Below are 27273 nucleotides of genomic sequence, written 5' to 3'. Positions count from 1 at the left end.
AATATTAAAGATGGCGACGTCCATAAAACTGAAAAGTCTCATCACTTTGACATGACAAGAGTCTAATTGAACCGCGAGTGTATCCATTCAAATTTCATTAACCAACATGCGCTAGCCGGAGTGTTTAACCGCTGCGCTGCACTCGTGTTTTACGTACTTTACGACGTCTCGCGCATGACACGGCATTTGAATTTGTAAAAGAAACACAAAAATGACGGGAGCCACTCCGGTGGAGAACAGACAACACCGGCTCTCTCGCACTGTATGACGTGACAGACAGTTGTCCAGTGCAGTTCCGTTCACACAGCGCGAATGCATTTGTGAGTCCTGAAAATGTACAGGTGTGAGTTCGGTTATAGAATGCGGTTGCGATTCCTGAAAATAACCGTAGCCTACTGTGTGTGAACATAACCAAATTAAGGACTCAAATACAGGACTCTTGTGGTGAACAATCCATGCAAGATTTTCTGTCTTAATACACAGAAAAAAAATTGTTTGTCATGGTAATCTTTAATCAAAATCTGAAAAGTTACTTCCGGTCTGGAATGGCGTACTTCTCTGATGACGTCAGTTTGATGGCTTGGGTTGAAATCGCTTAAACCACTCCCCTGCAACCGATAGTCTGCTATGAGTGAGAGATTGAGAGGAGGGGCGCTAAAGTAAAACTCTGCCCTCTATAGAGTGCCCCAGGGATGACGCGTTTTTGTAGGCCAACCCGGAAGTTAGCGGTGCACGGGTTCCCTCGATCGAAAGCCTAAGCATTTTTCCCATAGACTTTTGGAAAATCGCAGAAAATAAGCTCTGTGTTTAACAAAGGGTTATGACACTTACACGTTTTTTCTATCAAGATAATCTTTACAAGTTAACACAACATTTATAGATTTTGAAGCCTAAATAAAGTCGTCAGATATAAAAGGCTAACAGTAGGCTATAAACGGACTACAAAACACCATGGTCACGGATCAACGTCGTCACCACCAAGCTTCCTCAAACTGTATTTAAAAAACTCTATTTAAAAACATGCTCACTGATTATGATCTGTGCTGTTATGAATACTTTTCCACTTTTTCATGAGAAATGCTGTCCAAAAGTCCCCGCCAAAGGAAGTAGTCCCTTTTAGCAATAGACCTTTTTCACAAGAATCGGAAATCACGTGACGCAGGGTAAAGTTAGTTCCGCTATGCGTCTACGGCTATTACATTGATATGCTCTTTTCTCAAATATCGCTTCTTACCTTTTCTGTTTTGTCTGTTTTCCAAATAGCTTTTGTATAATCTACAAATAAATTATTTTCTACTTGTTTGTAGCTTATACAGCCACTCAGACCGTTGATCGAATTTACCGGAAGATGGATTTATATCACCAGCTGTCATACAGCAAAGGCTATGCAGCTACGCATTCAGCAATTTCCCAGATCGTATTACGTACTACGAGTACGAACATTTATATAATTTATTAATTAAAAAAATTAACTCCCAATATATACTTTAATGTGGGATATAAAGTCGTGAGATACATAATATTGTCGTGAGTTTAATAGCTACGTTTTAAAAAAATATATAGCATGTCTCATATGGCATCACATCCCACATTCAAGCATATGTTATAATTAATCCTGATCGATTAAAATGATTAAACTAAGACATCATTTCCAAAACCACACTGTACACAACTATCAGTCTTTGCATGTTGCAATAGCACAACAGTGCTGCGCATAATACACACTTTAAGATGATGATGACAGGAAAATGAGTGAGAGATGACTGAAGTGTTTATATCCAGAAATATCATGGTGCGAGCAGTCCTGCTTCACGAAATCAGAGGATCAGGCTTGTGTGATAATTAAGGGATCTACCAGTCGATCATTTCCCCAGCACGTCGCTAAAAACACTCTATACATCTCATTATGTGCATACTATCCACCCTAAATAGTACTGAATATTAATAATGTCACATAGTATGCACGTTTAGACACAGACACCGTCTTTACAGCACATGGAGCGCGATAATGCACAGCCGCGCCAAACAGACACGAAGAATATAACCAGTTTAACCGCCATCACTTCAAATTATTTATTAAATTTAGCTCTTAACGCGAGCTCTGTAGTCTCACCAATAATTCACCAAGACCGTTCAAACATTTTCAAGACATTTAATTCGTAAAACGACTTTGATTCCCGAACTGGTTCTGATCGAGGCTATCTATCACTGTAACCAGAAAATCTTTTACACTGCGTGGCTCATTCCGGAAGCCAAAAACCCGGAAGTGTGAAAAAGGTCTATTTGTTAGCAACCGCCGATTTTAAGACACAGTAAAAGTTTAAAAATCACAAGTGGGTTATATCTGGTGTGTTTTATGTCATAGATCAAAACGTGAAAGTATTTAGAGGCTTTGTTAACCACAGACCTTATTTCAGGCGATTTAGCAAAAACCCATTCTAAAAACCCATAGACTTGACGGCGTTGGAACCGGAACTCCTAAAATGCTAACTCGCTTCCGGGTTTTGCCTACAAAAACGCGTCATCCCTGGGGCACTCTATTCAATTGCCTTATCCAAATACCCACACTTGCGGTATTGGCTACTTGAGAGCTCGTGCACGCGACAGGAAGTAAGTGCACAAGACTGTCCAATGTCTTAAAAAAGCCCAAGTGCAGTGCCCTTAGTGCACACTAAACCCACACTATATTTGAATACCGCTTGAGCAGTATTCGAGGCCAAGTGTATCCCATCATGCATCCCAGCAAACACAGTACGTTGTGACGACGTCGTCAGTTAGTCGTCATTTGGTCAGCGTGACATTACTTTATGACAACGTTGTGAGGACGTCGTGGTAATGTTCCATTTTTTAGAATCGTGGCTAACGTTCTAGAAACGTCGCGGGCACGTCCTCAAAAGACGTCTCTGGTTAATACCACGGAGAACGTTGTAGCGACGTGGTCCATAGGTCTCCTGATAACTTTCCAGATATTGCATTAAGCCAACATTATGTTTGTTAATATGGCATTTGGATATTATGAAATAATATCTTTTAAATTTAATTGATTCAAGCTTTTAAATGAATCGACATAGTTTTATTTATATTTAAGATATACTTACATATTCATAAAATATTTGCCAGCAAAACTACTTAACATTTTACTTAATAAATTGTGATTATTCATATGTTTGTGAACAAGAGGTTTACTGAATGACAACGTTGTGAGGACGTCGTGGTAAAGTTCCTTTTTTTTTTTTTTTTTTTTTTTTTTTTTTAAGAATCTTTGCTAACGTTCCAGAAACGTCGCGGGCACGTTTTCAAAAGACGTCGCTGGTTAATCCCACGGAGAACGTTGTAGCGACGTGGTCCATTGGTCTCCTGATAACTTTCCAGATATGTAACTTGTTGTGTTCAAAATTTACAAAAGTTATACAATGGGAATGTACAACATAAACCGTGTTTTTGTTGGACCCTGAATCATTATGGTACACCTAGATAGTGTTTATATTCGGACTATTTTAGACCAGTCTGGTATGAACCGCTGCGGAGTAGCACAAATACCTGCGTGACTCGTCATCGACATAAACAGAGAAGTAGCTCCGGCTACAATGTTCTTCCGCAAGATGCATGCCGTTCTGTGTAACCGTTAGAGCGCCACAAGTTATGGACATGTTTATATTATACGTTGTGTTTGTGAATGTAGGAGATTTATTGGATGGGGCACGCGCGAGACAAATTCGAAATTTTAAACGAGCAAGTCAAACGGACTTTTGTAACGGTCGACTTCCAGCAGACGGACACGGAGTAAAAGGTAAGCCCTACAAATGTACTTTTATTCATCGTTTTTGCCCATGTGACACTAAATATAACTTGTGATGAGTAATGTTAGTGCAGTGTTTTTGGTTTTCTAAATGTATTTCATAAATAAATTACGTTTGGTTAATGTGCGCACGAGCGCTGTCCCCGTGAGGCGGTCTGAGGTAACGTTAAAATCTGATATATATATATATATATATATATATATATATATATATATATATATATATATATATATATATATATATAATATATAATTTTTTTTTTTTTTTTAGTTATTTTAAGTGTAACGTTCACTGTTTAATGCTATAAACGGCAGAATAATCACTTATATTAGTTAAATGGCATCTGTAGTAACGTAGAGTGTTTGTTAATTTTAGACCCTGCCTGGCCTCCCTGAAGCTCATATGAACCATATTGAAAATCCAATAAAATCTGTATAAAACGATTAATCAGACACGGTTAATTACTTCACGATTTGTTTATTTAAATTCTTTGTAATGACAATGAACCAGACAAATCAATGATTTAGAGTTGTTTATAACAAAATATTCTCGTTTGTCGCCACTTACTGGTTTAACGATAACGTTATGTGTGGGTCTATTCATTCTAATAAATCTAACATACTTTTTATTTTCAGCAGCTGGAGGAGAGACAGCCTGTGCAGCAACAACAAGACAACAATGAGCATGCTGGGTATTAAATTAATTTCTGACTTATTCAGTACCAATAGATATAAGGTCCTGGACTAATATTGCCGCTATCGGTATGTATGTAACGTTCAGTCATTAATTACCCTTTATATACAACCACATATCATTCAGATAATCTCCAGGTGGACTGCATGGATCCAGGATCAAGAGATCATTCATCATGCAGACCATGTTCCAGGAGAAGCAGCGTATACTGGGTAACAACTATGCCTCATTTTTCCAATATCCAATATCACTTAGGTAAGACTAAATGGATTTAAAGTGATTTCAATCATGGGTCATTTGTTTCAGGTCTGCTTGATCCTTTTGTTGTCCTGGATGTGAGAATATGGTCAAAATATGTGCCAATCAGCATCCAGCCATAAAAGCAGCCTTCTCGTTAAAAGGCTCAGGAGGACAAACAGGTAATTCACAGGGTTGAATTTCACAAATCAATTACTCACAGAGACAAGGAGATGTTAATAATTCTGAATTTGAGGGGTCAGCAATTTTACTATTTGATACATTTACACTTTTCATTTAATTCAGAATGAAATCATTGTGACTGATGAATCTGAATATAGTTGATGTGTACATTTATTTAGAAATCGGATTTGATATTTTAAAATGCACTGTCTGTCCAGAATTATAGACTTTCCAGCTTGTTCCAAAGCTGTATACATTTCTTCTGTTAAAAACCACCATTGACTTCTATAGTTTTTTTGTTTTTTTTTTTCTACTATGGAAGTCAATGTTGGCCCAAAGCAGCCTGGTAACAAACTTTCTTTAAAATATTTTATATAGCTTTGGAACAAGCTGAGGGTGAGTAAATGATGATAGAATTTTCTTTTTTTTTTTTTTGGTGAACTATCCCTTTAATTCGACTGTGCAACTAGTTCGATTACAAATTAATTATTAGGGTCCATGTAAATGTAGCTATTGTATAGTCCCAAATTATACACAATCACATTACATAGGCTGCTTGGCAACCCTATAACTTTTTAAAATCTGAAGCTATAGCAGCAACATTAGCTGTGTTTACATGGGCTCTAATAATCAGACTTTAATCAGACTAGTAGCACAGATGGAATAAAAAGTCACATGTAACCACATTAGTTGAAATGAATTGGCCGATTGGCATTTCATTCGGATTCAAAGGGCATGATTAAAGCTTTTTTAAAATCTGTTCGATTAAAACTGTTCGAATCAATTCAACTATCATATACAATCCAAAATCTTCTTCCTCTCATCATCTCATCCGCAAGCTTCTTGTTTTGGGCGTTGAAAGGAGCATTTTTACTGCTTGATAAATATAAACCGCATGGCACAAAGCTTAATGTGCTCATCGTCTCCTAATTAGGACCCATAATACATAAATGTTAAGTCTGTTTTTAAAACAAAGAAAAGCTGTGTAGTGCAGTCGTGCAATGTACCAACTGCTTTGACATGATTATCGGGTTAACTAACTTGTATGCAAAGGCTCACAAACTACTGAGTGTTCGAACTTACAAAGTGTACGCCTGCCTAAAGGGTTAGTTCACACAAAAATGGAAAAAAAAAAAAAAAGACTCGCCCTTATGTCATTCCGAACATGCAAGAATGTGTTGTTCATCTTCGAAACATAAGTGAAGATATTTTTTTATGAAATCTGAGAGTTATCTCCCTCAATTTACTGACCATGCAACTAACACTTTGACACTTCAAAAAGTTCATAAAGACATTGTAAAAGTGATCCATATGAATGGAGCAGTTTAGTCCAAACTTGAACTTCAAAGAGACTTGTTCGCTTAATGCAATATACAGTATGAGTTTAGACTTTTATTCACATATAAACATTAATTAGCGAACATAAATGGAAGCTCAACTGTACTTGTTTGTATATGCACTTGTGTATTAAATTTGTTCATTATATAAAGTGATCAAGTTTATTCAGAAAATTTGGACTAAACCCCTCAATATTCATTAGATTAGATTTACGGTCTGTATGAACTTTTGTTTTAAACATCAAAGTGGCAGTTGTGTAGACTGTCAATGGAGGGACAGAAAGCTCTCAGATTTCATTAAATTATCTTTGTTTGTGTTTTGAAGATGAACGAAAGTCTTAACAGGTTTGGAACGACATTAATTCATGTCATGATAAAAACAAATAATGTTGTAACTTACAATATATACATGATATTTTAATGATTTCAAAATATCAAATATCAAAAATAAAAAAAAAAACAAAAAAAAAACGTCATAATCACAATTCATTTAGGCTACATGAAATATGCCCTTACTGTATTTTTTCTTAAAATACTTTTTTCTTGCTTTCGTGTACAGAAAGATGTATTTTTGAGGAGGCTACAACAACGATTAAAGCCAGGGCACACTTAATGACTGTAAGGCCGGTTATAAATGTAATTTGATACTTTCAACTGATCTTGCCCAAACACGTGGAGTCAGAGCAAGTTGTGTTCAGTCTGTTTATAATCTGTAAGTATTTAAATCCACTTCAGTCGAAGGAAACAGTTTTTAAGTGTGTTGATTTCAGTCTTAGAATGTTTTTTCTAGTCGTTCAGTGTGTCCCCAGCTTGAAGGAGTCAGCAGTGAGGGAAGTAATCGTTAAAATGTAAGTTCTCTGAGAATTTGTGCACTGATTATTATCTAAATGTAATAATGTACACTGCCAGTCAAAGATATTGAGATTTGGAAGATGTTGCAAAATTTAATTTATTCCATTGACGGAAAATTTTCGGCATATTTTTTCTAGTCTTCTGTGCCACTTGATCTTTCATCATTCTAATATGCTGAATTGATGCTTGGACATTTCTTTTGAAATGTGCTGCTTCATTTTTTTTGTGTTCTTGAGCATCAAATCAGCATATTAGAATGATTTCTGAAGGATCATGTGACACTGACTGAAGACTGGAGTTAATGATGCTGAAAATTCAGCTTTGATCACAGGAATAACTTACTTTTAAAAATAGATTAAAATAGAAAACAGTTAATAGTAAAACTATTTTAGAATATTAAAGTAAAACTACTTCACAGTATTATTATTTTACTGTATTTTTTTTTTCATCAAATGCTGCCTTGGTAAGTAGAAGAGACTGCTTTCAAAAGTAAAAATGCAACTTGTAACAATGTAATTCAACCTTTCAGCTGCCAGAGGAGGATGATGATGGCAGTGGTGACCGAGGTGACAGTGCAGCTCAGGATGAAGAAGAGGAGGAACATGTAAGTTAAACATGGAATACCCTTCTAACAAACAATAAACCTTATTACAATAAGTACTACAATTTTTTTTTTTTTAGCTTTCAGTTTGCCAAAATCCAAAGTGAATATATAGAGACCATCCTCATATCCTTGCCTCAGAAGAACCTGAGAAAGACACTCTTCCTCTTCTCTCACAGCTCTCCATCTACCTCTGCAACACTGTTGGCAAGAGTGTTCTACACAGCTGAGGACACGGTAATGAGAGATCTCAAATTCTTCCTGAGAAAGTCCACATGTTCATTTTCTTGAACAAAAACTGTACATGTATTTTTGGGTGGGCCAAACTATTATTTGAAGGAATGCTAAAAATCTCTATATTGTTCTTTATACATATCTTTTACTCTTTATGAATGTCGTCTTCTGGATTTTTTTTAGCTTTTGAGAAGCTCAAGGACTGTATATCTTTGGTAATTGTGATATTGTCTGGCAGTAAAGCAGTATTAAAGCAAATTACCAAATTAATTATTATTTGTAGCAGCTGCCTCATACAGGACACTTGGGAAATGGTTTAAAATATATTATTTGCAAATAAAGCAATAAAATATCTGCTGAATCTTTTTCATATCTTTGTCATTTTTGTGCCAAATTATGGATAGTAGTAATCATAACAGTATCTATAAATATAATTGATAAAATCATTATTTAAAGGAACACTCCACTTTTTTTGAAAATAGGCTCATTTTCCAACTCCCCTAGAGTTAAACAGTTGAGTTTTACCGTTTCCGAATCCATTCAGCCGATCTCCGGGTCTGGCGGTACCACTTTTAGCATAGCTTAGCATAGTTCATTGAATCTGATTAGACCGTTAGCATCGCGCTTAAAAATGACCAAAGAGTTTTGATATTTTTCCTATTTAAAACTTGACTCTTCTGTATAAATCGTGTAGTAAGACCAACGGAAAATGTTGTGATTTTCTAGGCTGATATGGCTAGGAACTATACTCTCATTCAGGCGTAATAATCAAGGAACTTTGCTGCCGTATCATGGCTGCAGCAGTGCAATGATATTACGCAGCGTCTCTCACAAACGTCTCCATGGTTGCAAGGCACGTTCCCTGTGCAAGCAGGGGCTCACGGGCGCTGCGTAATATCATTGCACTGCTGCAGCCATGGAACGGCAGCAAAGTTCCTTGATTATTACGTCTGAATGAGAGTATAGTTCCTAGCCATATCAGCCTAGAAAATCACAACTTTTCATTTTCTGTCGGTCTTAATACACGATTTAACTACAGGAAAGTCAAGTTTTAAATAGGAAAAATATCAAAACTCTTTGGTCATTTTTAAGCGCGATGCTAACGGTCTAATCAGATTCAATGAACTATGCTAAGCTATGCTAAAAGTGGTACCGCCAGAACCGGAGATCGGCTGAATGGATTCGAAAACGGTAAAACTCAACTGTTTAACTCTAGGGGAGTTGGACAATGAGCCTATTTTCAAAAAAAGTGGAGTGTTCCTTTAACTATACCTATATAATGATAAAACACTTTGTCAATTAAAAGAATAAAACATTAATTACTGGTTACATTTATTTATTGATTGTATTGTTTGATCTATGAATGTGTTCAATTTATGAATTCATGTGTTAACACTTTACATGGTTAAAACATGGTTACATGGTAATGTTCAAATGTATTGGCTTAGTAATTGTGCAAAGTAACAATGCTGATGATTTCGTGGATGCAGTGTGTTTCTAGCCATTTTCTATCATAATTTAATGAGGGTTTATATTGGTTTCCACTACATATTTTGATCTGCAAATGTATTAACCAAAGCAACACAATTCCCTATAACAATTAGAATTTATTAGGTTTTATAGCAGAGAATGAAGTGTTTATCAGTTCTGCATGGATTTCAAGGTTATGGACGGTGCACATCTCCATTTCCCGGAGTAAAGGTGAGAAGCAGATTTTAAGATAAAGGTCGAGGTGGTATTTTGGTCTTTAGGATGTACCTGTCACGTTCCAGCAACGTACCACTATAACGTCGCCACGACGAATATGGGAATCACAAATTTACGTCGCTGGAATGTTATTCGGGACGTCATTGCAACTAATATGAGCCGATCCAGTTACGTTTTCACAACGTGCCAGTTTGGTCGTTGAGACGTACCTGTCACGTTCCAGCGACGTACCGTTATAACGTCGCCACGACGAATATGGGAATCACAAAGTTACGTCGCTGGAACGTTATTCGGGACGTCGTTGCAACTAATATGAGCCAATCTGGTTACGTTTTTACAATGTGCCAGTTTGGTCGTTGAGACGTACTCCTCACGTTACAGAGACGTACCACTATAACGTCGCCACGACGAATATGGGAATCACAAAGTTACGTCCCTAGAACGTTATTTGGTACGTCGCTACAACGAATATGGTCCGGTCCAGTTACGTCGTCACAACGTAACTGTTAGCTGGGATTATGTTCAGGAACTCACATGCCCCGAAATCGCGAGATGTCAAGGAAAACATACAACTGTAAGTTAATTAATTATATAATATAATTTGGTAGTAAAATATAAAGTGTTATTCAATTTATTGGTGCAGTAAGTAGGCTGTATTTTGTACAACATTTGCAACTGCTTTTATCACTCAAAAAAGCACCACAATTTTAAAATTGTGTCTTCTGTTAGTTATATAGAGACCACTGAACAGACATTTAGAAGTGAATTTAAAAATGCAGAGTATTGAAAATAATAATTAAAAAAGAAAAAAAGCTGTAAACGCTTGCTTTTTTACAAGACTGTGTGTCGGGTAATCAAAAGTCTGGGCCAAATACAGGAAATACGTCAAGTAAGTAGACAAGTGGTCAAGTGCAAAGACTGCAAGTGTGGGTATGTGGACAAGGCTAATATTCCATTTCACTTGGAAATACGTCACAACACTGGAGAAAATTTGGATCAACGTCGTCACCACAAAGCTTCCTCAAACTGTATTTAAATAACAAGGAAGTAGTCCCTTTTAGCAATTTGTTAGCAACTGCCGATTTTAAGACACGGTAAAAGTTTTAAAAAATCAGTGGGTTAATTATAACTGGTGTGTTTTATGTCATAGATCAAAACGTGAAAGTATTTAGAGGCTTTGTTAACCACAGACCTTATTTCAGGCGATTTAGCAAAAACACATTAAAAAAAACCATAGGCTTTACTGCATTGGAACCGGAAGTCCTAAAATGCTAACTCGCTTCCGGGTTTTGCCTACAAAAATGCGTCATCCCTGACTCTATTATTTTTAGGGAAACGCATGGCTAAAGTAGTTCTAGCAGGTCTGGACCGGATTGCAGTTCCATATCACTTCGCCAAAAAAAAAAAAAAAACACAATGCCACTAACCAAGCAAATATTGTAAACAATAGGATGAAAACGAGAAATTGTCATGGTTTTTGCCGCAAACTACGTCTCTCTTTCAAAAGTACACTTCTACAGAAGAATTTTTTTTTAGCGCTGCTCCGACGAATTAATCAGTAAAATAGTTTAGGAACTTAAAAGCTACATGACATTTCTCAGCGAGGGGTGGGGCCTAATAGGAGGATCTTTGTTGACATCTTTGTACGCATGCGCGAGTGGTTGTGTGGCAACAAAACAAACAGTATGGCGGGCTGTAAAGGCGCGACGGGCACTTTCAAGAGAGTTAGCGGGCGAAATCCACAATATATAAGCACTTTAACATCTGAAGACCGGAGGAGGTTTGGAGAGAAGCTCAAAATTTGTATTGGTGACAAAATTGAAGTTATTCAAAGCCCATATGAGATCTGGGATGACAAAAAACGTTGGTCCGACTCGCCCGTGTCTTGGCCACCAATCTGCTGGGGAGACATTTATTCTTATTTAATAGAAACCCCTGGACCCTTCACTCATGAAAGATTAAAGGCTTTCAAAAGTCTGGAGGCCTATGATTATTTTGTTTCTCGCAAAGTTGGGCCGATCTTTTCTGCCAAACAGAAAGCAGTGATCGTGCTAAAAGCAGAGGTTAGACCTGGCCAAGCAGAGTCACAGCGTGATTCGCATCTCCCGTGGGTGATCGCCAAAGAGAACGGCGAAATAATCACTGCTCACTGCGACTGCAAAGCCGGGTAAGTCTTCATTGATCAGTGTTCTTATTTACTTATTTATTGAAAATGTAGTGACTGTTGTACCAATTCAATTGTGTTGTTTAGTTTTGATCCAATTCAGTGTGAGACTTTCAATGGCGTCTGTACTAATGGTGAAAAATTGTATATCACAGCTTACACATTTCTCCTTCTTTCAAATCCAGTCTTGGAGAAACATGCAGTCATGTAGCAGCTTTAATGTTTAAAGTAGAAGCAGCTGTCAGGATAGGACTTACAAATGCTGCATGTACTAGTGAGGCTTGCAGGTATCAAAGCACAGCTACAGAATGTAATATTTTGTCATTCTGATAAGATTAACTAGATATGGACACTCTTGTCAATATGAATTAGGTAAAAAAAAAAAAAATTATTATTTTGTAAAAATTGCGTCTAATATTATATGAATCCAGAAATAAACAGCCTATTCTGCTTTTCAATGTTTCAGATGGAATCAAGTTTTTGGAAACAACTCCCTGACAGCACCTGCAGATGAAATCAACTTCCATCCCAGTAAGAAAAAAGAGACTGCTCCACGGCCAGCATGTGAGAAGAAGGGTAGAATTCCGCTGGCTTGTACCAGAGGGGATGAGGGATACATGGAGACATATAGGGGTTTTATCAGCGAGTTGAAAGAAATTTGTCCCACTGCTTGCGTATTTAAGTCCTTGCCAAGATTGGACCCAGAAGAGACTGATACAGCAAACAGCGAGACAAATGACACTGAAGATGAAGGTAAAAATTGGCGCTTGACATTTACCAATTAGTTTCAATAATGAGAAAAATGAGAATCTGAGGCATATCTGGATTTAATAGAGGCCTATGCATTTTGACTTGCATCTTCATCAGGGCAGTATGACATGCATGTGTAAAGCATGGCATTTAAATACAGGTCATTGTGTTATCAGTCATATGATAGCTATGCATGCAGTAGAATTAACAATGCAAAACAGCACTAATATTTATATATACATACGATATATTCAGGAGGATAAGAATGCAGCAAGAACATGGCATCAGATATTGGCTATATACAAAATAGGGTTGCACTACTACAGAATAGCATAATACATATGGGAGACAGTCTTCCATGTTCCAGCTGCATTGCATGCATTGCATTGTAAACTATATTGCATGCATAGCTGATTGTGACTGATCACACCTGTGTCATACTGCCCTCATGAAGATTAATGTCGAAGCGCATTGGTATCTGTTAAATCCAGATGTGACTTAAGATTTTATTTTTGGTATATGTTGCGCCTAGCACGTCCTGCCTTTCCTCTTTTCATAAATATTCATTATTCTGTTTTACAGATATGGACGTTCCAGCACACGTGGAGAATGCTGGTGAACCCTACCAGGTGTCCGTAACACCACATCAGGAACCACTGCTCGACCATCTACTTGCCAAGGAGTCTCCTGGTCCACCACCTTTCCCATTTAGTGGCACTAGGCTCCAAAGGTGGGGAGAGACTCCACAAGAGATCTCAGCTCAGCATAAAGTTTACATAGATTCACTCTCTGTGACATATGATCAGGCAAATAAATTTCAGAATGAAACAAAACAACAGGCTGATTGTCCCAAATGGTTTCTTCTGAAGTACTCAAGACTCACTGCTTCAAATTTTGGAAAAATTTGCAAGAAAATGAGCAGTAAAAAAGCCAAACCAGAACTTGTTGCACGTGACATGCTTCATCCAAAGCCCCCCACTGATTTCCAAAAAAAAATGCTCTCTTGGGGAAAAGAAAATGAAAGCGTCGCCATTCAAGTTTACAAAGGACTAGCACAGAGAAGACATGTCATAGTACATGAATGTGGCTTGTACATCAGCCCAGAAGAACCCATTCTAGCCGCCACTCCTGACAGAGTTTGTTATGACAGCACAGAGGTCAGCAAGTGGGGAATCATTGAGGTGAAATGTCCATACAGTGTGCGAGACAAACCCCCAAGTGAGGCAGCAAAATCTGACAACTTCATGAGCAAATTGCATGATGGGGCCCTAGAACTCAAACACGACCATGAGTACTACCACCAAGTACAAGGACAAATGGCCATTACTGGTGCTCAGTGGTGCGATTTTGTCATTTACACAAAAGCTGGCATTTCTATTCAGAGAATTCCATTTAACCCCCAGTTTTGGATGTCAGCTGCTTGCAGATTACATAGCTTCTTCTATTCCTACTTTCTACCCATGTTCATTGTATCACAAGAGTCTGCGAAGTAATGTAAACAAAACAGTGATATGCAAGGATACTGGAGGAAAACCTTTATTTCACTAGTGGAGGTAGCAGATTAACAAGTGCAGCGATTATTGTTACTATGTTGTCTGCACTCTTGACCAGTCCGAGTTCCCATGTTGTGTTCAGAATCCGGAATTTTTTCATCCGACCAATGGCCCGTTCTACCTGTTAAAAGAAAGGAATATAGTAGAATATATATTTTAATCAGCTGATGTGTACATTTGAAGTACTTTGCATTTTATTTGTGTTGGCTATTTTCAACAGAGCACTTTGGCAAAAGCAATACACTTTTTTTATTTTATTTAAGAATGTCTATTTTTCGAGGCAAGACTGAATGTTCTTAAATTATTAATGGATTTCTGCCTTAAAATGTTATTAAAATAATTGCTGGTTATAATTGCAAGCGTATGTTTGTGTAAGTTTGAAGCATAGTTTGTATTCTTCAGATCATAGGTTTATGAATCTAGACTGAATATTACAAAAGTTAATAGAAGACATCTTAAATACATTTTAGTTATTCTTTCTTTATCCCCCTCAAGTCAAATGTTTTGGAAATAAGTATTCATAAAACAGGAAACTTGACTATAAATTGAATGTAGAGTAACAGTTTCAACTTACGTGAATTCTGACATTGGCAGTTTTCCTTGAGTCGATGACTTCCTTGTGGCTAAGCTGATTTTTGCCCTTTGTGAATGCAGGGATGACGAGGCTTGCTCCTCTGCAGAGAAGTTCTTCTCGAATGAGGAATCCTCGATCTGCCATAACCTTCAACACAATCATAAAAAAAAATATATATATATGTTACAACTATTTTATTTATTTGAGAGGGAGGGTTTGGAGGGGGATAGATTTACATGTTATAAAAAGAAGCAATTTACCTGGTCCCCATGCTCCAGCTGTTCCAGGAATCCACTGTTGATTGTCAGCTCCTTGTCTGATACCCGGCCACCCCAGCACTTCGACAGAAAGCAAACTGCTCCTGTTGGAGTAATTCCCACCAACAGCTTCAACGTGTTGTGATGTTTGTATGTGGAGTATGTAACATTTCGAGCTAGTAAATTAGATGGCCGCTGTATGAAGATCTCACTGCAGTCAATTATGACACAAGTCTTTTTGTATCTTCTAGTTTTCTTAAAAGCTTTAGGCAGGTTTCTTATTATCGCCCCTTTTTCTGGCCACACTATCAGGAACTTCAGGGCATCAGCCATTACAGAGCTTCCGATGTTCACTATCTTTGTTACTTGGTCAGCACTTATCTTGAACCTGAAGAAAGATAAGAAAACATTAATGAATAGAAATCATGATTAATTATTTTTCCAATGTTACAAAAACTTCTAAATGGTTTATTTTTGTGATGACAATCAAACACCACAGTTACAGGCAATGAATCTCACCTGTATGCTAGGTCCTTGTTCTGCAGTCCCAGCCTCAGCTTCATTAAAAGAAGAAGGACCTTGTCTGTGATGCTTAATTTCTCACAGAAGTAGGGCAGTTGACGAGCAGACACCACTTTAACTATCCAATCAAATAGTTTCCGACTTCTGAGGCCTTCAACAAAAAGTGGTAGTAATTAGGATTGTCACCTACATCGGGTGTAGATTGGATGCTGATAGACATATTTATTAACCAGTCCAAGTGAATGCGCTGCAAAAAGTGATGAAAACATGTACAATTTTAATAATATATATCATTGCATTATAAATCTCAATTTCATTCATTTGCATTTATTTTATCTGCTCAAATCAAGGTCAAATAAACTTAAAAATAAAATTGTACTTATTTTTACATCATATATTGCAGTGTTCAGTCATATTGAACTAAAAAGCACATACCTGTGTAATACTTGAGTTGTTTTTCGCTCAGGTTGTTTACAGTGAATTCTTCTTTATTTAGAGCTTCTTGGAGTTTCGTGCTCTTCTCATTGTAGTACACAGCTGCTCGTTGCTGTGCCAGAAGTTCTTCTGCCAGTCTCTTGGTCTCTGCCTCGAGCTGCTGTATTTTCACTGCCTGGTCAGAGCAACTGGCGCTTGTTTCTGTGGTCATTTCGTTGTCAGCAGAAGTGGGATCGGGGTCAACACTGACGGTCACTTCACAGTCCATGCTAACATCATCATGACCACCCAGATCCGGAACCGTAGCGGAAGTAGAAGTGGAAGGCATTGCGGATGGAAGGCGTTGCCTCTTGATCCTCCGTTCGTATCGCTGAATAGCCTTTTCTTTTGCTTTTAAGTTTTGCGATCCATAATAGCCCATTTTGATGTGAGGAACATAGTCTGGGTGCTGTGGATCGCGGTTTGGGACACCTGAATCAGAACGCGAAAACATATGACGTGGTTGATTTGACTCAGTTTTATTTATTTTTTATTTAATCTTCTATAAATACATAGTCACTAAGACTTACCATGAACAAAATGTGCCTCACAAACTCGATCAGAAGCTGCAGGAATCCAGGCTTTCTTTGGAGCGTCCAGGTTCAATCGCCTAATTGCACGCAACCATTTCTTTCGTTTTTCGCTATCCTTTTCGGAGGGAATTCGAAAAAACTTTTTATCAGGCCCCCAACGAGCCGTACAATCGACCACACAGCAAGAGTGAACCATCCTCTTCTCTAAATCCTCCTCCAAACGTGCAAAACAATCAAATTACAGGTATCTAGCGGTGTTTCTTGCCACACGACTCCCATGATGCAACGCGACAAACATAAACAATGACGTCACAAAAGATCCGCCTATAACTGCGTTTCTTGAGGAAGATAAATTAGTTTGAGACACTGCTGCCGTAGGCTAATTCACATATTCTCTCTCTCTCTCTTTCTCTCTCTCTCTCTCTCTCAACTGTGTTAATAACTTTATCGACTATTCTACTATCAAGGCTCAATCCTCCTTTCTTAAATGACATTTTGGAATTAGCATTGGAGGCTTGGGATGAAATGCGCAAGAAATTAGTCCCACACACAAGTGTTTTAAGGACAAAAACCTGACAAATATCTTGAATTACAACATCGGAACAGTGTCTTGATGTGTGGTAACAGTGGTAAGCAGAGACGTGGCAGTAATGGACTGGCAGATATGCAAGCAATAATTGACGACGGGCCGACCGTTACATTCTTAGAAAATAATACACACCCGAAAACAACGGACCTCGAGGTGTTACCACCTCGGGTGTGCATTATTTTCTAAGAATGTTTCGGTCGGCCCGTCGTCAATTATTGCTTGCATATCTGCCAGTCGTCCTCACGTGACCTTATTAGTGGCCGTTGGAGCGTGGTGAGGGTGGAGAAAGGGACGCACGCTGAGAACATTATGATTGTTTACAGGCTGTCGGCGCCCGCATGGTACACGAGACAACACTGATTTAAATGTTGTTAAACTGTTGTTGCACTGATATCTTCATCTGGCCCTTATTTGTCCTGAAGTTCACTCCTCCTCCCTTGCACAAATGGTAGGCGACCAGAAAGGAATCTTGTTTCACTGACTAACCTGATGTTGTGAATGGGTGGATCTCTTTTCTGCTCGGGAACATTGCTTTATTCTTATTGTGTAAAGCCATTCAGCTCCTCTAAAGGCATTTCTATCACCGGTTTCGCTTTCACGTTTGTATACAGCCAAACTCCTAGCGTTTTGCATTCCTGTCTTAGTTTTAATTGTGTTGTCCACCTTTGACTTGGAAAATGGTGAGTATGTGTACTCTCTTGCTGTAGTTATTTTGCTTTTGGGAGTCTAGGGCTAGAACGCTTTCTAAATGCTTCCATTGCCACTTAACTGTTTTATTTAGGCTAGTGTTTCAGATGTTTTCATATGTTAATTTGCTAATAACTATATATTTGCTTCTGGATAAGTGATCAAGTTTGCACACTGAGTATTTTTTACATTATGTAGGGTATTTCTAAAGAATAGTTTGCATTTCATAGTAATTAAGAATTAATATGTTTTAAGATTACATGCATCGCCTTTCACCTCGCAGTTGTTCTTAGTTATTCCTTTGTCAGAAAAGAAAGGCTCAAATATGAATTGAATAAGATCGCCCTGGTTAAATAAAAAAAAAAAAAAAAAAGGGAATTGCACCATGTAACCAAGTCTGTTAGGATTTGAAATTGTGTTAGAAATTCAATTCACATTTATTTAGCATGAATTTGCTAAATCATTCGCTAACTTAGTGTCTCAGTCCACTGGAAAATTATTAAAAACCATGAACTTAAAATATATATTTAAGGGTCAACAGCACTGATGCATCTTAAAGTCCATCACATGCAACTGTGACAAAGACATGCGTATGAGAAAAATGCTACATTTTAAACAGCACAACTGTTTTCAACAATAATAAGGTTTTTTTTTTTTTTTTTTTTTTCATCAAGTCAGCGTATTAGAATGATTTCTGGAGGATCATGTGACACTGAAAACTGGAGTAATGATGCTGAAAATTCAGCTTTGATCACAGGATTAAATTCCATTGTAAAACATATTAAAATAGAAAAGTTATTTTAAATTGCAATATTTCACCACATGTTTTTTCTCCATTTATGATCAATAAGAAATCTAATACATATATTTAATATACTTAAGTATATTTCCATTGTGTCCATAAATTTCCTTTAATTCAATTTATCCATTAAACCCTAAAGTGGGGTATGTTGTGCCACTGCACCACTTTTTTCTGAAATCTTATTTTCATGAGCTTTTGATATTTCTGCTGTGTTATAATTACATTTTAAAGAGAGATCCTGAAAAACAACTAGGCGTAGTTGCCTTGGGCAATGTTTCTCAACTCCAGCTCTGGGGACACACCTACTTTACATACCTGTTTTAATGAAAACATATGATTCAACTCATCGGGGGGAGGGGGGGTGCTGGATATGAGAAACACTGGCTTAGAGCCCAAATTTATAGGAGGTGGCAGTTCTTACCCCACTCTCCACAACCTTGTTGGCACTGAGGTGTAATTCTGTGTTCTTGATTTTTGCAGCAATGGTTTATGCAGTTTGTGTGTGTTTTACTTTAGAGCTTCGGCATGTCTGCCCCTGCCACCAGCCCTCTGGATGAAGAAGGTGGCATGTCTCGTCAACTGATTGGATGTGACCATGTCATATGCCAGTATGGTAGATGTGTGCTGGTGAACGGGGAGCCCAGCTGTGAATGTAATCTGGGATACACGGGAGACACCTGTAATGAAACCATCAATGAGGCTGTGTCTGTACCACTCACCATCGGTGTCTTGGTGTTCATCATCGCCTTTATCATCCTGTTCTTTGGGATGGCATTTTTCCGACAAAGGCAAAAGGCAAAGAAGAGGTGAGAGTTTACCTGGATTCCTTCCTTTTTTTGTTTATTCGTTCATTTTTTTTTTTTAAATTAATGTATTCAAGAATGCTGTTAATGCATACAATGGCATGAATTCTAAAGGATTAGTTCACTTTAAAATGAAAATTACTCCAAGCTTTACTCCCCCTCACAGGGTCACCGTGATTTTGCCAAGTAAGACATGTTCCTGGATCAACATATTTCGTTGATCCTGCAACAACATTTCTATCCAAAAATTTAGTCCTAACCTATTCCCAACCCCCAAACCTAACCCTACCCATAACTTATCCCTAAAATCAGAGAGAAATTATAGTTGAATAACACTGTTGTGGAAGCACCTAACCCAGGTTGTAAGCCTAAACTTGACATAAATGGTAAACTTGTCCCTCAAATCTGATTGGTTGATTGAAATGTTGTTCCAGGATCAACAAAGATGTTGATCATGTTGTACTTGGTAAAATCACGTTCACCCTCACAGTCAAGCCATCCAAGGTGTATATGACTGTCTCATTGCTGATGAACACAATTGGAGTATTATTAATAAATATCCTGATGCATCCAAGCTTTTTAATGGCAGTGAAGGGGACCAACGAGTATAAACTACACAAACGCATCGCTTCGCTTCAGAAGGCCTTTATTAATCCCCCACAGCCATGTGGAGTATGTTTATGATGGATGGATGTGGATGGATGCAGTTTCTTCAGCTTCACGCTCGTTGGTCCGCTTCACTGCCTTTATAAAGCCTGGACACATCAGGATATTTATTAATATTTCTCCAATTGTGTTCATCAGAAAGAAGAAAGTCCTATACACCTAGGATGGCTTGAGGGTGAGTAAAGCCTGGGGTAATTTTCATTTGAAAGTGAACTAATCCTTTAAGTAGTTTGACCATCTTTTATTAAAAACTGCTTCACTGCTTATTAATATTTGGACAATGTTTGTCTGCTGAATCAGAGTCATGTGGTACAACTAAATAATGCAGGAAAAAATCAAAGAGGAGGCCAGCCGTCCTACATGACATGATAATTTCAACTTATAACCACAATCTTAAAGATTTCAAAAGGATTTTTTTTATAGCAGCAATGCCATAGAATAACCATTTTTGGTTCCTCAAAGGAACTTTCAGTGAAGAGTTCTTAAAAGAACTATACAACAATAAAGAAGCTTCATTTTAAGAGTGACGGTAAAGGTTGGTTAGTTTTGTAAAATGTTACATGGTGCAACTCCTCAACTTCATGAATACATGTATAAATCATTATTTTACATCAGAAAATATATTTAAAAACTTCTTGAAAATGATAATTAATGTGTGTACACTCACATGTATTCAAAATGTAAGGAAAATAAGTTATTACTTTTTGCTTGATGGTTACAGCACATTTACAGTACAGTGGCATGAAATGCTGTAAAGGTTTTTAAAATATACTAAATATACTGATCAAAATCTTATTTCCCTGTATAAGAAATTGTATTCCAAGATAACGACATATAACTCAATATAGCTACTTTTATTTTATTTTTCTTATTAAAAACAAAAAGCGTGAGAGGAGAAGGGCATATGGGCAGTTGCCCGGGCAACCTGAGCAACCCCCCTGTGCACGTCCCTGCATCTGAATATGTTCTATCAGCATTTGTCTGTCCGTTGGGGCAGTATGAACATAATTCTAAATCCAACGACCAACTTGTTCGCAGGCATTTGTCTATGCAGTGTAAATTGGCCTGAAGAGGCAGCTTTCTGTGTTTTTGTGATATCAACTTGAGACACAACTTGGTTAGACATGTGGCTTTGATTTTATAGCAGTTTTAAAGTCCACATTATTTTCTATTTCTTTTTTAATCTAATGAGTGCCTTCATTAAAAAGAGACCAAGCTTTTAAATTATTTATGAAGTCTGTTACCTGATTTTATCACTTTGTCAACAGAAAAAGGCAGCTGACGAATCCTTCAAAAGAAATGGAGAGCATCTTTAACACGTGCAGCATGTCATAAAACAGGTTTGTCATTCTACAACACAGACAATGACTAAGATGAAATCTATAGTCATAAATAGTAAACTCACTCTGTTTCTCTCTTTTTGTTTCCCTCTTCAAACAGTACAATCAACGCATAAAGCACTTATACGTCCAATAAATCAACTTTTCAACATGACACTTAAATCACACTTAAAGTTGCACGAATATATTCATATGTTATTGATGTACATTTGTAGGTATTAAAGTAGCTCTGCATGCAGCGTTCAACATTTAACTGAAAAGTACTGGATGTGAAATACATGTACAAGTTTGCAGCACTTTTAGATGATTTCGAAATGGTTTGAGTTGGCGTTCCTGCAGGGGGAGATGCATGTATATCATATTAAACATGCTTTGACTAGTTTCTGAAACATGCCAGGTATTTCAGTGCTGTTTTTCTGCTGTTATATTTAGCTCAGGCCTGACTGGTGAGTTTCATTGACTGAAAGCTGATTAGTTTCATGGACTGGTGAGCCACAGATGAGTATCTCTTTCAGACATTTTTGTAAAACAGTAACGACATTTTTATGGGTCTTAGTTTTATTTTGTTTTACTTTTAGTGTTTTATTGAACCCTTCTTTTACTTTATTTTATAATAAAGATTTTTTTGTTGTTTATATAATTACTGCTTCTATTTCTCAGTCATATTTTTTGCATTGTTTCCACATGAAATAAAAGGTCTTTCCATTTGATAATATTATTATCCTTTAATAATATGAATTAAATTTCACATTTAGTTTGCTATATTTAGTTTGTTTCCATCTGTTATCAATACATATGCAATAATAAACATTACGTTTATGCTCAATTCTATATTTAGTATGATTATAAATTACAATGGTTGCCCCATACATTTCTATAAAGTGCATTTTTGTATAAGTTTTGGGTTTTTACAAAAGTCCAAAATATATTATATACTATATTGTGGTTATTCATTTTAAACCACTGTTAAAAGGTTTTGCTGTAGTGATAGTAATTTCTTTAATTGTTTTGATTAGGGACTGGTTATTTGTATAATAGTAGTTATCGATACACATGGATGGACAACACTGTTGGTTTGTTTTTAATAAATAATACTTTAATAGCAAAAACTGTTACAAAGAGATTTAAAAGATGATGTATTGCTATTTAGAAACCACACATATACCTTGAACCCTGGGCAATGGGAAATATAACATGATCTGATGAGTTACAGCAAAATAAAGTCAGAAAGATCTTATTTACACTTTACTTCCTTATTCTGTATGGTTTTATTACTATTTAACCTTGCCACTCTTAAACGCATCTGGTTTTACAGTTTATAATTAATAAACCTTATTAATTTATTGTTTTAATATATTTCATGTTTTGTTCTACAGTCATTTGTGTAACAGGTAAGTTTTCTTTTATGCTTCCAAAGAGAAGGTAAGTTATCTGCTCACTGACCTTCATTAAACAACTGATCACTTATTAAGAATTAGCAGAAAGTATTTATACTGGAAATTAATTAACTATATGTATAGCTACAGTTTAAAAAAAAAAAAAAAAGATTTTATGGATATACATTATACTTATACTTCATGACTATCGCTGCATTGTTCACAAGACTCGTGGATCTCGTGACAGTTCAGACAAGACCCACATGCTGCAAAGCATGCAGAGGAGTTAAAACTGAAACAACCAGTATTACTAGTTATACTGCATCACAGACAGCCCCGATTAACCCTTTTGACTAAGCTTAGGTTGTATTGACACAGCAAAAGAAAATATTGCACAATTAATTTTTCTCAAATCCTTCAGTATTAATATATTTTCCATTAAGATGCGATTTTAACCTGCATTACAAACCTTCAACAGGAAGTTACATTTTGGCTGTTTACAACTAAATTAAAGCCCTCATTTTACTTAACCTCAGAGTGCAAATGGCAAGCACAATCAGTGATTGTTGTAAACAACGCTTGAAAAAGTAAGAAAAAGACTGGCGTAACACGTGTACGCTCCAGTTGAAGACAGCTTGCATGAATTTAACAGTTGTCAATGTTCACAAAGTAGTAAAATAATATTCACACTTCACAGTATGTAGTAACTAAGCTAATCATTTTACAGATCAGCATCGTAAGGTCTTCCAGTGTAGGAAGTGTTGACGGATCCCATGTCCCGGGTTTTGGCTCTTGGGAAGTCCAGGTCGTCATCCAGTGACTTTTGTGAGTAAGGTACGCTGCTTCTGCTGCTGTTGCTTCTCGGCATGTTGACCCTCGGCAGAGGCGTCGGTCTCTCCGTTGGCCTGGCCGTCTGCCTTTCTGTTTTGGCTTGAGGCTTTTCTCCACGGTTCCGTCCACCGCAGCAGGAGCAGATCCCGATGAACATCACAATACCACCGAGGACCTCCATGATGCCTCCAATGTAGCCCAAAACGATGCAATATCCAACACGAATGTCATCCGCTCTCGCTGGGTCTCGTTTGACCGAGGTGGAGTTGAGGCTGTTGAGCAGATGAGTGTACCATGCAATGGGAATAATGGTCAGGACTCCGGAGCAGAAGATGAGGAGGCCACCCAGAGAAGCCAGGATCCACCTTGGTCTTTCCTTCCAGCATCTGACTCCAGGTGTTGCCACCACCAGGCCTAGTATGGTCAAGATCAAAGACGCAACCATCATTCCTTGAGCGATCGGAATAATCTGGTTGTTAAAGTACGTTTGGTCATTGGTACGTTGGTTGCACAGTTGCGATCTAGATGTTGTGGAGGTCCTGCAGATGTCCCAGATTCCTTGTTCCACCACCAGATCCACAGCTTCGCCTGCCAGGTTGTTGACTGTGCGCCAGTTGGGCGCAACCGTGCTGGTCAGGTCTAGGATCCATCCACAGGGTGCCAGGACCATGCCGAATATCAAGATCCCTGGAGTGCGCATGGTTGAAGGTCGAGCTGCTGTCCCCGTCTAAAGTGAGTCAAATATGTCTGGCGCTTAAGATGAAACATACTGAAACCTGGAGGAGGTGGATCCGTCTGATTAGCATCTGATGGGTGTGGTGTTGAATGCCTGGTTCAAACTCAGACAAAACTGGTTTTTACTGCATGCCATGTTGCAGCTAATACCTTGAATACCAGTATGCAAGAGCTAAGGGATAAATGGGGTAAACAGGGGCAAGTTGTCACAGAGAAAAGCTGTTTACAGTGATTATACCCGAGTACCAGTGAGGTTTCGGGTCAAAAGGTTGTCTTTGTTTGTCACCTAGTTCAAAATTGTCTTTAAATAGATGTTATCACTTAATGCTTCACCTTTTATCTATATTCATACCTTCTAATTTTTGCTGTTTTACATGCTGTAAATTTATACAGTTCATTAATTTTTATTAACTAAATATTTAATCTTTATGCATTAAATACATTTTTGTCCATTTTTTTTTTCTGTTTCATGATGGCGTTTGTTTAACAACTGCTTTACAGTTTGTTTGTTTTTTGTTTTGTTTTTTTCATTTTTGTCATGCAGAGGTTAATGACTTTTAATATACTTATAATAATGAACATATCCCATTTCTGCCACATAACTATCTTATGCATGCAGGTAATGCAGTGAAATAGCATGTTTTTGTTGTGATTTACAAAAACATATTTATGAGATGGAAAGTTTAGACATACTAAGTTGGAATTGACTTAAAAAGTTGATATAATAATTATGACATTAAAAAGTTGTAAGTCAGTAAATATGCCATAATTTCAACTGTGTATCATAAATGATTTATTGTCATGAGACCTATTAAGTTAATGACTTAATGTCATATAATTATGAATTTTTATGACTTAGTATGTGGCAAAATGGGCTTCCATAAAGTCACATTTAAAATAGCTTATTAATGGAAATACAAGAAGAGGATGATATTTATTAGTAGCATGCATAAAGTTGTACTTGAAGTTGTTCAAGATGTGCAATTTTTAGCTTCATAATTTCTTAATTTATTACATTCATGTAGCCTTCATACAAACAGCCTTCAACAATTTGCATTAAAATTGATGGATGGAAGTAAATTACAACATTACTGTGAAAAAAAAAAAAAACCTTCCACAAAACATTTTACATATCATTCTTCCTACAGCAAAGACACACACTTCTGTCCCGTGTGCAGTGGTAGTGCAAAGATTAGCTTACTTCAGAAGAATGTGTTTGCTTTTTGTAGTTGGTTAAACTGTACAAACTTAAGAGGTTCCTGATAAGTTACTGTATTTACACATTAGAGTGTGCTACAAAAAGACAGTGAAGGTACTGCCAACAAAATTATAAGGGCTTTACATTATAAAGTGCCAAGTAAAACCAAACTAATGGTGTTAGTGCTCCTCAATATAACCTCAAAACCTCAATTACCTTGACAAGCAGAAAATGTAGGCCTATAATAGTAACTATGATTTCTGCCAAAATACCAAGGTGAGTAGTTAATATGACCTTAAAATATATGATACATCAAAGATAATACAGGTGGTAAAACAGATGGTCACATTATGAATTATTGATAATCAAAAAAGGCCTTTCGATGCACAACCGCATTTAAAATAATGTTCAACATGAACTAAAACCTAAACAAAACATAACTGGCAATAAAAATAAAAACTATTTAAACATTGGGCCACTTCCTTTTACTGTAAATTTTACAGTGACTTGAGTTTTACTAGAAAATCATTATAATGTATTTTACAAAGCCATTGTAAAATATTGCCTAAGGCATTTATGAGATTTTTTTTTTTTTTTTACAATATTGTCCTGTTATGTGTAAAATAAATTTTCACAATATAGCTGGGCATTAGACCACTCAAAAAACGAAATGAAACGTACATTGGAAAGACTGATTTGATCAATCTGGTTGATAAACTACGGAATTTTCACGCGGAAACGATGGTTACCACGGTGATTTTCATAAGCATCTTGCGTTCACAAGGTTAAAAGGTTGTCTTTTACAAATCTGAGTCGTAAGGTTGTCCTTTATAGGCCGTGTTCACTGGTCTGTCCTGTTGCGTCTTCGCTCGTGTGAAGTCCATCTCACTTTGTTTGGAGTAATACGGGACACTACTGGCGCTGCTCACGCTGATTACACTGGGCACTATGACTCTGTGTGGTGGAGACGGATCGCGCGCGGACTTCACCGCATTTGTCCTCGGCCTTTGATCGCGCTTCCGACCGTCACAGCGCCGACACAACCCGATGGACATCACCAAACCTCCGAGCACCTCCATGATCCCACCGATGAAGCCCAGAACCAGGCAGTATCCTACACGAATATCGGTGGATGTGGAGAAGATGGAGGTCATGATGTGAGTGTACCACGCCACTGGTATGATGGTGAGGACCCCTGAGATGAAGATGAGAAGACCACCGATCCCAGCGACAGTCCACTGTGGGGTATCAGTCCAGCATCTGACTCCGGCTGATGCCACGCCGATGGCAATGACATTGAGAATGAGTGACGCCAGCATCAATCCTCGCGCGATCTGGATGATCTGAGCGCTGAAGTACTGCGTGTCCTGTTGGTTGCAAAGAATATCCCGGGATGATGTGAAAGTCCTGCAGATGTCCCATAATCCTTGTTGGAGGACCAGATCGGAAGATTCTCCAGGGATGTTGTTAATCGTGCGCCAGCCTGGTGCCACGGTGCTGGTCAGCTCCAGAATCCACCCGCAAGGTGCGAGCACCATCCCGAAAATAAAAATTCCAGGAGTTCGCATGATAGATTTGGGAGATCACACACAAACACACAAAAACGTCCAGCTGGGAATTAATTACTTGTTTCCGGTGTTTAAAGAGTAGAAGGGCAGCAGAAACTTCTAGTGAGAGGACCCCATAAAATCTGGCTATTGTTGAAAGTCACGTGACTGTCGGGCTAGGCAACATCAAAACTGCTTTAAGTTTCGACAGTCTGTTCTGGGCACACC

The 27273-nt window shown here is 37.6% G+C and overlaps 4 protein-coding genes and 1 long non-coding RNA gene across 7 annotated transcripts; 2 read left to right on the top strand and 3 right to left on the bottom strand.

The window, feature by feature from the left end:
• Positions 1-4446: 4446 nt before the first annotated feature.
• LOC137028915 (uncharacterized) lies at positions 4447-7700 on the top strand. Its single transcript, XR_010896215.1, has 4 exons — positions 4447-4491; positions 4620-4705; positions 4800-4912; positions 7632-7700. It is a non-coding gene; the product is annotated as an uncharacterized lncRNA (long non-coding RNA).
• Positions 7701-11329: 3629 nt separating this feature from the next.
• Positions 11330-14051, top strand: LOC137028403 (uncharacterized). The gene is made up of 4 exons (XM_067397160.1): positions 11330-11811; positions 11994-12095; positions 12275-12561; positions 13141-14051. Exons 1-4 carry the CDS (start codon positions 11330-11332, stop codon positions 14049-14051), a joined length of 1782 nt encoding a protein of 593 aa, XP_067253261.1.
• Positions 13218-16710, bottom strand: LOC137028907 (uncharacterized). 3 transcript variants are annotated; one of them, XM_067398305.1, is made up of 7 exons: positions 16469-16710; positions 15900-16370; positions 15462-15615; positions 14946-15330; positions 14686-14832; positions 14082-14232; positions 13218-13347 (listed from the first exon to the last, which is right to left on the bottom strand). In XM_067398305.1, exons 1-6 carry the CDS (start codon positions 16665-16667, stop codon positions 14095-14097), a joined length of 1494 nt encoding a protein of 497 aa, XP_067254406.1. In that variant the 5' UTR covers positions 16668-16710; the 3' UTR covers positions 13218-13347; positions 14082-14094. The 3 variants fall into 3 exon arrangements, with proteins under 3 accessions (XP_067254406.1, XP_067254407.1, XP_067254405.1); XM_067398306.1 differs by lacking the exon at positions 13218-13347 and having other exon boundaries at positions 13976-14232; positions 14946-15046; positions 15155-15330; XM_067398304.1 differs by lacking the exon at positions 13218-13347 and having other exon boundaries at positions 13976-14232.
• A 5526-nt stretch (positions 16711-22236) lies between these two features.
• On the bottom strand, positions 22237-24286 carry cldn23.1 (claudin 23.1). The gene has a single exon (XM_067398312.1). It carries the CDS (start codon positions 24263-24265, stop codon positions 23456-23458), a length of 810 nt encoding a protein of 269 aa, XP_067254413.1. The 5' UTR covers positions 24266-24286; the 3' UTR covers positions 22237-23455.
• Positions 24287-25253: 967 nt separating this feature from the next.
• Positions 25254-27069, bottom strand: cldn23.2 (claudin 23.2). Its single transcript, XM_067398313.1, has one exon. The coding sequence runs from the start codon at positions 27064-27066 to the stop codon at positions 26299-26301; it is 768 nt and encodes a 255-aa protein (XP_067254414.1). The 5' UTR covers positions 27067-27069; the 3' UTR covers positions 25254-26298.
• Positions 27070-27273: the final 204 nt, after the last annotated feature.

This window comes from Chanodichthys erythropterus, chromosome 10 (genome assembly GCF_024489055.1).
Source record: "Chanodichthys erythropterus isolate Z2021 chromosome 10, ASM2448905v1, whole genome shotgun sequence".
Taxonomy (NCBI): Eukaryota; Metazoa; Chordata; class Actinopteri; order Cypriniformes; family Xenocyprididae; genus Chanodichthys; species Chanodichthys erythropterus.
Note: the sequence above shows the minus strand (reverse complement) of the source record. Positions and strands in the feature narration are given on the sequence as shown.

What these genes read in the sequence shown, in the direction of transcription:
- LOC137028403 (XM_067397160.1), top strand. Translation starts at nt 11,330, where the DNA reads ATGGCGGGCTGTAAAGGCGCGACGGGCACTTTCAAGAGAGTTAGCGGG. An exon ending in CACTGCGACTGCAAAGCCGG is followed by an intron (nt 11,812 to 11,993) that starts GTAAGTCTTCAT and finishes TTTCAAATCCAG; the next exon opens with TCTTGGAGAAACATGCAGTC. An exon ending in AAATGACACTGAAGATGAAG is followed by an intron (nt 12,562 to 13,140) that starts GTAAAAATTGGC and finishes TCTGTTTTACAG; the next exon opens with ATATGGACGTTCCAGCACAC.
- LOC137028907 (XM_067398305.1), bottom strand. Translation starts at nt 16,667, where the DNA reads ATGGTTCACTCTTGCTGTGTGGTCGATTGTACGGCTCGTTGGGGGCCT. An exon ending in AGCTGGAGCATGGGGACCAG is followed by an intron (nt 14,833 to 14,945) that starts GTAAATTGCTTC and finishes ATTGTGTTGAAG; the next exon opens with GTTATGGCAGATCGAGGATT. An exon ending in CTGCCAATGTCAGAATTCAC is followed by an intron (nt 14,233 to 14,685) that starts GTAAGTTGAAAC and finishes TTCTTTTAACAG; the next exon opens with GTAGAACGGGCCATTGGTCG.
- cldn23.1 (XM_067398312.1), bottom strand. Translation starts at nt 24,265, where the DNA reads ATGCGCACTCCAGGGATCTTGATATTCGGCATGGTCCTGGCACCCTGT.
- cldn23.2 (XM_067398313.1), bottom strand. Translation starts at nt 27,066, where the DNA reads ATGCGAACTCCTGGAATTTTTATTTTCGGGATGGTGCTCGCACCTTGC.